The sequence below is a fragment of the Otolemur garnettii genome, unplaced genomic scaffold, assembly GCF_000181295.1.
Source record: "Otolemur garnettii isolate 467f Iridium unplaced genomic scaffold, OtoGar3 scaffold00143, whole genome shotgun sequence".
In the NCBI taxonomy this organism is placed as follows: Eukaryota; Metazoa; Chordata; class Mammalia; order Primates; family Galagidae; genus Otolemur; species Otolemur garnettii.
This window is the reverse complement of record NW_003852538.1, coordinates 584,605-592,745: the sequence shown is the minus strand read 5'-3', so window position 1 is coordinate 592,745 and position 8,141 is coordinate 584,605. Positions and strand designations below refer to the sequence as shown.

General features: G+C 48.3%; 1 protein-coding gene across 3 annotated transcripts in view; it reads left to right on the top strand.

The window, feature by feature from the left end:
• PTPRB (protein tyrosine phosphatase, receptor type B) overlaps nucleotides 1–8,141 on the top strand; it is a 125,342-nt gene that overhangs the window by 80,402 nt on the left and 36,799 nt on the right. For all 3 annotated transcript variants that reach the window (XM_023518636.1, XM_003798935.3, XM_023518637.1), the window contains 4 exons: nucleotides 2,341–2,604; nucleotides 4,528–4,791; nucleotides 6,387–6,668; nucleotides 7,343–7,621. In XM_023518636.1, coding sequence (XP_023374404.1) covers nucleotides 2,341–2,604; nucleotides 4,528–4,791; nucleotides 6,387–6,668; nucleotides 7,343–7,621 — 1,089 coding nt within the window. The remainder of the gene's footprint in view (nucleotides 1–2,340; nucleotides 2,605–4,527; nucleotides 4,792–6,386; nucleotides 6,669–7,342; nucleotides 7,622–8,141) is intronic.

Genomic DNA, 8,141 nt, shown 5'->3' with positions numbered 1-8,141 from the left:
TCCCATTCTAGAGACTGTAGGGGGAGAATCCATCCCATTCTAGAGACTGTACAGGAAGAATCCATCCCTTGACCTTTTCATCTTCCAGAGGTTGCTGACATTCCTGCCTCACATCCCCCTTCCAGCAATGACATTGCTCCAACCTCTGCATCTCTCCAACCCTTCACATCTCTTTTAGACTCTTGTGATTACCTTAGTCACCACCTGGACAGTGTAGGATAGCCTCTTTTTCTCAAAATTTGTAACTTAGGCTTGGCGCACATAGCTCAGTGGTTAGGGCATCAGTCACATACACCAAGTGCAGCAGGTTCAAACCTCACCTGGGCCTGCTAAACAACAGTGACAACTGCAACAAAAAAATATATGGGCATTGTGGCAGGCACCTGTAGTCCCAGCTACTTGGGAAGCTGAGACAAGAGAATCACTTAAGCCCAAGAGTTTGAGGTTGCTGTGAGCTGTGATGCTACATCACTCTACCAAGGGCAACATAGTGAGACTCTGTCTTAAAAAAAACAAAAACCTTAACTTAATCACAACTACAGAGTCTCTTTTGCCACATATAGTGACACATTCACGGGTTGTGGGGATTAGGATGTGGACATGTCTGGGGCCATTATTCAGACAATCACGTTGGTCTAATTGGTTAACTACTTATTTATTAAGTAGCTAGTTCAGAGAGGGTTTGGGGTAGGTTGATAGGGACCTAGCAAGGAATCAGGCATACTTCTTGTCCTTAGAGAGCTGGCTGAGCAGCTGCAGAGACAGATAGATGGATGAATAATGTCAGTGCATTGTGATAGAGATGACATGCGGATCAGAGAGCAATGTCCAGCAATGTCCCCAGATCCAACACTGGGGAGAGTGGAGGGCAGGTGGGATTGGACAGTGAGCTGGGGTCATACACTGCACTCCAACCTGGGTGACAGAGCAAGACTCTATCTCTTAAAAATAAAACAAGGAGTTGAGTCAGATAGCAATGGGGAATGGACTAGAAGGAGAAGAAACCACAGGTGAGGGGACCTGTTCATGAATTCATTCCTTACTGAGCACGTACTGCCTGCCAAGCACTGTTTTAAATACTGGATACACAGGAGTGAACACAGAAAGTTCTTATGGTCATGAGCCTTACATTGTTATAGAGAGGAAAGGTAAGGAACAAAATAAATAAGTAAAAGATATAGCAGGTTGGATGGTAATAAATACCAAGAAAAAGGATTAAAGTAGGAAGGTGGAATAGCAAGGGTCGGGGACTTGCAATTTTAGGTAACACAGTCCCTGGAGGAGGGGTCATGTGGAGTGAGAAAGACAGGCAGGTGTTTGGGGTGCAGTATTCCCAGGCAGAGCTGACAGCAGGCACCGACCCTGCGTCTGACCTGTTGGAAACAGTAAAGAGGCTGGAACAGAGTGAGTGAGCATGAGCGTGGGGGTGGGAGCAGAGAGGTTGTGGGGACAGGAGCCCACTGCAGGTGTGATACAGTAAGGGTCAAATGCTAAGTCAGCGCTGGGCACAGTGGTGCATGCTTATGATCCCAGCAGCTCAGGAGGTTGAAGCAGGAAGATTGCTTAAGATCAGCCTGAGCAACAGAGTGGGACTCTAACTCTAAAATAAAATAATGCAGGCACCCTAATGAAGAACAGTGGATATAGTCACATATTTCTGCATTAGATAAGGTGGCACTTGGTGGCTGAGTACCTTATAGAAAGAGGGAGAGAAGACTTCAGGGTTTCTACCTGGGACATTTGCTAAAAGGTGACACTGTTAAGAGAGACAGGAGAAGCCAGAGGACGAAGGGTCTGGGGGCACCTAGACTACTGTGTTGGTTTGAGATGCCTGAATGACTCGCAGAGAAAGGGAGCACAGGCACATGGGAGGAGCGTGGGCCTGAGCTCTGAGGAGAGCTGAGCTGGACATAAAAAGGTTTGGCCCAAAATGCTGGGTGGACCCACAAGGTAAATGACAGGCCCAGGGATGGAACCGTGGGAAATGCCCACATGTAAGGCTCTGGCATAAGGAGGGGAGAAAGCAGAAGGAGCCTGAGAAAGGGGGTTCAGGGTGTCCTGAAACTCGCCTTCTGGCTCCACTGGCATCTCAAGCAGCCCCAGCAGGGCCAACGGTTTGGGCAAGGGCTGTTTCCAGCAGCACTTGTCCCCCTTGCCAAGAGGTAGCACAAAAGCCCTAAGGGGGTGCAAACCTGACATGAAACTTTTCAGATGGTGTGAGCTTTTCCTACTGTTTCTCTTTCCCATATCCCCGAATCTGACTTCCTTCCTGTTGCCTTTCCCCTTCCTTTACCACCCACTGCCTCCCCTTCCTCACCTTCTTGCTCCTGGACTTCACAGTCCCAGCAGCTGTCACCGACCTGAAGGTCACAGATAACTCCACTGGGCACCTGGCCTTCAGCTGGACACCATCGGTGGGGGAGCTCAGCGGCTACAACATCTTCCTGTACAACCCGGACCGCACCCTGCAGGAGAGAGCTCAGGTCGACCCGCAAGTCCGGAGCTTCTCTTTCCAGAAGTTGCTGCAAGGCAGGATGTATAAGATGGTGATTGTGACTCACAGTGGGGAGCTGTCCAATGAGTCTTTCATATTCGGCCGGACAGGTGAGACCTGGCAGGAAGGCAACTCGCACAGCATTCCTAGGATTCTCCGTGATTTGACCTTAGCTTTCTGTTCTATCCAGGATGTAGCTTAACGTGAAACTCGTGACTTTCAGGCTGTTAGACCCTAAATCACACTTTTGATTATACATAAATAATTTATGGCTCATTTTGGCACTGGCTTCATGTTTTCCCTTGTTGGGGGTTGGTGAAGAATGAATCTGGCTCCCGCGCCTGCTGGCAGGCTGTGCAGGAAGGTTGTACGTAACCCAGCACAGCTCGGTGCAGGCCTGGCCCTTCAGCTTCCCACTGAAAATAGACCAGTGAAGCTGACCAGTGAAGCTGGTCCTTCAGCTTCCCACTGGAAATAGACCAGTGAAGCTGACCAGTGAAGCTGGCCCTTCAGCTTCCCACTGGAAATAGACGAGTAAAGGACAGGACCAGAGACGGTCACCATGGACGGGACAAGCGAGCAGTGACTGCTGTGCGTTGGGAACACAGTGCTGGACGACATGGGAAGTTCAGGACCATGAGAGATAGAGACCGCTCTCTGGGCTGTAAATAGGAAACAGAATCTCCTTTTTCCCTTATCATTTGAGTCCTTTATCTCCTATTCATCTTTTTTTCTCATCTGACTGTAGTTTGGGGTGCTGTTGGTGCCCGGCACATGGCTGACTGCAGGAATAGGACAGTGAACAGACAGACAAGGCCCTTGACATCAAAGGGCTCTACATTAGGGGAGTAGGCAGGGGACTAGGACAGATTTTAAAGGGAGATGATTTTGAAACACCTTAAATTCTGAGAAAGAAATGAACAATGTGTTGTGGCAGTGATTTGGCAGGAACAGCATTAGAGAGGGAAGGCATTTTAGCTGAGACCTGAAGATGGGTGAGGGGAACCACTTGAAGGCAAATGCCGAGGACAGCAGCAGAATTCTCAGTCTGTCCTGGAAGGGAATGGAACCATAACGGGATGTCCAGCATTGTCATTCCCAGGGCCACCCGCCCTCTGCATCCCTTCCCTTACCTGCCCATCAGCATTTAAAGATCCCCTAACAGGCAGGGTGTGGTGGTTCACACCTGTGATTCTAGCACTCTGGAGACCAAGACAGGTGGATTGCTTGAGCTCAGGAGTTGCAGACCAGCCTGAGGGAGAGTAAGACCCTATCTCTACCAAAAGTTAGAAAACTAGCCAGGTATGGTGGTAGGCACCGAGGTATAGTCTCCAGTCACTCAGGAGGCTGAGGCAAGAGGATTGCTTGAGCCCAGGATTTTGAGGTGATGCCACGGCACTCCACCCAGGGTGACAGAGTAAGACTCTGTGTCAAATAAATAAAGTTCCTCCAACAGGTGGCAACTATCTTCACCCTCCAAAGAATAATAAAGCTTAATCTCTGTGGGACAGGTGGCAGTGCAACTAATGTCTACATGAGTACCCCTGGCTGTTAACATTTCTTTTCCTTATCAAGCCTGTGCAAATACAGATTGTATAGGAAAGAGTGTAAGAGAACCAGGAACCTGAAGAGGGTGGCAAGGAAACCAGGAGACCCAGAGAGGGCTGTTATGGGATGGTGGCTGCTGGTGAGACGGGCCAGACTAGGAGGAACTAGAACCTTTTAGGAACATTTCCTGGACCTTTCATGAGCTAAGTTACAAACCCTTTGCCAAGCGTTGAGTAAGCATTTAGGAAGATCTCATTTTGCATGTTCATCAGGGTGTGCACGGGAAGCACATAGAAGTCACCTCCTGTGTGTCTGTGTCTATTTGAATCCGCACCACGTCTGTAGGCCACATGCCCCTAACCCTCCGTGACCTGCAGCACAGGCGGGATCTGACTCCGCAGGTGCCCAGCACAGCACACGTTCTTGTCTGAGGGCCTGAGGGCCTTCGTTTCTGCTTTGTCCTAAGAGTTTTCCTTCTGTTTAAGTCCCAGCCTCTGTGGGTCATCTCCAGGGCTCCAACCGGAACACGACAGACAGCCTCTGGTTCAGCTGGAGCCCAGCCTCTGGGGACTTCGACTTTTATGAGTTGATTCTCTACCATCCCAATGGCACAAAGAAAGAAAACTGGAAAGACAAGGACTTGACAGAGTGGCGTTTCGACGGCCTCATTCCCGGCAGGAAGTACATGCTGTGCGTGGTGACTCACAGTGGGGATCTCAGCAATCAGGCCACAGGAGAGAGCAGGACGGGTAAGGAGCCTGGGTGCCAGTGAGCACACCGGGGAGCAACTTCTAAACATGCATTGTCACTATGGTTGTATTTAACTGTTTGGGGACAGTCTCACTCTGGGTAGAGTGCTGTGGCATCATAGCTTACAGCAGCATCAGACTTTTGGCTCAAGTGATCCTCTTGCCTCAGACTCCCCAGTAGTCTGGGACTACAGGTGTGCACCACAATGCCCAGCTAGTTTTTCTATTTTTAGTAGCGATGGGGTCTTTCTTGTACTCAGGCTATTCTGGAACTCCTGAGCTCAAGCAATCCACCTGCCTTGGCCTCCCATAGTGTATCATTATGATTTTAATGATAAGAAATAAAGTTGTGGCTGCGTAGTACTCCATGGTATACATATACCACAATTTGTTAATCCATTAATGGGTTGATGGGCATCTGGGCTGCTTCCACAATTGGCAATTATGACTTGGGCTGCAATAAACATTCCGGTGCAAATGTCTTTGTTGTAAAATGATTTTTGTTCATCTAGGTAGATACCTAGTAATGGAATTGCAGGATCAAATGATAGATCAACTTTTAGTTCCTTGAGAACTCTCCATACTTCTTTCCAAAAAGGCTATATTAGTTTGCAATCCCACCAGCAGTGTAGAAGTGTTCCCTTCTCTCCACATGCATGCCAGCATCTGCAGTTTGGGAAAATATAGTCCAGAAAGAAGGAGGGGAGAGAAGGGAGAGGGGAGGGGAGGAGGGAGAGCAAGTGGAGGGAGGGCATTTGGCAGGATCTCACCTAATGAGCACAATACAAGGGTATGTTTCAAAATAACTAAGGGTATATTATAAATGTCTTACCATAAAAATAAGTAAGTGAGGTGGTGGTTATGTTAATCAGTTTGATTTAAGCATTCCACATTGTATATTAAATCATCACATTGTACCCCATAAATGTATACAGTTATGGTTTGATAAAATAAAAAAAAAAAAGAACAGAAAAAAGAGAAATGAAGTGATAATGATGTGCCCTGAGCATGGGAAGGCACTATGGGACAGTGGATAGAGGACACAGACTTTGTTCAGAACAGTCTCTGTCCTGAGCACAGGCGTGCCTCGCACCTGTGTGAAGGTGAACAAATCATGGAGCTTCCCTAAGCCTCGGTTTTCTTACCTGCAAAATGGAGATCATCATTGTGTCGATGTGACCAGGGCTTCCTGTTTTTGTGTCAGGGGCACAGTGGAGAATGTTAGTATCTGTATGCCAAGCTGTCTGCAGCTGGACATAATAGTCTGTGGACCCCAGGCCGTCACTCCAAATCAGATGGAATCTTTACCCTTGCACTCTTGTAACCCATTCAGGTGACACATGCTCCATAGTGTGGGCACCCTAGGAAGGAAGCTCTGGGTGTGAATATTTAAGAAAAGAGACATCAAATAATTTTGGACAGCCTTACACGTGGTCAATATTATAAATGGAAGCACCTGCTGCTATGTTATCAGCATGTTATTTCTTCCTACAAAGTGCATTGGAATGTGCTGATGTCCCCTGGTCATCTTACCTGTATGTGTTATAGAGGTTGTGGGCATGATCACATGATATTTCTCTTTCTCCTACATACAGCGCCAAGTCCTCCCAGTCTAATATCATTCGCTGATGTTGCCAACACGTCCTTAGCCATCACCTGGAAGGGGCCACCAGATTGGACAGACTATGATGACTTTGAACTGCAGTGGGTGCCTCGAGATGCCCTCACTATCGTCAACCCCTACAGCAACAGGAGGTCAGAAGGACGCATTGTGCATGGGCTTCATCCAGGAAGATCCTATGAATTCAGCATCAAGACTGTCAGCGGCGACTCCTGGAAAACCTACAGCAAGCCTGTTGTTGGATATGTGAGGACAAGTATGACTTTTTTTTTTTTGAGACAGAGTCTCACTACATCACCCTCAGTAGAGTGCTATGGCATCACAGCTCACAGCAACCTCAAAATTTTGGGCTCAAGTAGTTCTCTTGCCTCAGCCTCCCAAGTAGCTGGGACTATAGGTCCCTACCACAAATGCCTGGCTATTTCGTTGTTGTTGTTGTCATTGTTGTTCAGCAGGCCAGGGCCAGGTTCAAACCCACCAGCCCTGGTGCACATGGCCAGTGCCCTAACCACTAAGCTATGGGTGGTGAGCCATGACTTTTGTTTGTTTGTTTGTTTTTTGAGACAGAGTCTCACTCTGTTGCCCTAGGTAGAGTGCTATGGCATCATAGCTCACAGCAACCTCAAATGCCTGGGCTCAAGCAATCCTCCTGTTTCAGCCTCCTAAGTAGCTGGGAACTGCAAGTGCCCATGACAATACCCAGCTAGTTTTTCTACATTTTTAGTAGATATTGGGTCTTGTTCTTGCTCAGGCTTGTCTCATACTCCTGAACTCAAGCAATACACCTGCCTCAGCCTCCCAAAGAGCTAGAATTACCCAACCAGTCCAAATAAATTTTGAGAACTATTTAATTAGGTCTCAGAGCCTAGTTGGATCCAAAAGAGCTGGGGGGGGTGGTGTCACCAGAAGTTCTTCTTCTCTCTCCTTTAGAGCCAGACAAGATACAGAACCTGCACTGCCGGCCGCAGAACTCGACGGCCATTGCCTGTTCTTGGATCCCTCCCGATTCTGACTTTGATGGGTATAGCATTGAATGCCGGAAGATGGACACCCAAGAAGTCGAGTTTTCCAGAAAGCTGGAGAAGGAAAAGTCTCTGCTCAGCATCATGATGCTGGTGCCCCACAAGCGGTACCTGGTGTCGGTCCAGGTGCAGTCCGCCGGCATGAGCAGCGAGGTGGTGGAGGACAGCACCATCACCATGATCGACCGTGAGTGCCCGGGGCACTGCCCTTCGCTAGGGTCAGGGTGGGGCCATCAGTGCCGTTCACGGGCACACACTTCACGTCTGTATAAGCCCCTCTGGTTGTCACTGGGAAAGGAGAGCCTAGAAGCCTCCAAGAAATGAAAACATTTCTCTGGGTAAAGAACCTTGCTGGCAAACAAGTGAAGTGTTCTTCAAGTGACTTGAATGAGTCGGTATTTAAATACTTCTCTGCCTGGTAGAGTTGGAGCTGGTATAATTGGAGCTTTTAAGCAATTGCATGCTACAACTTCAGGAAATCTTGCTGGAGAGCCTCCTTCATCATGTTTAACATGCTGCCAGCACCACACTGCCTCTGCCGGCTCCCCCAGGAGAGGGCCGAGCATCTTGGTCGCAAGTGTTACGTGTGCATGCACACACACACACACACACACATATGTGCACACACTTAGACACACACATACACATGCATGCATATGCATACATATGCACACACATACACATGTGTACACACTTACACACACACA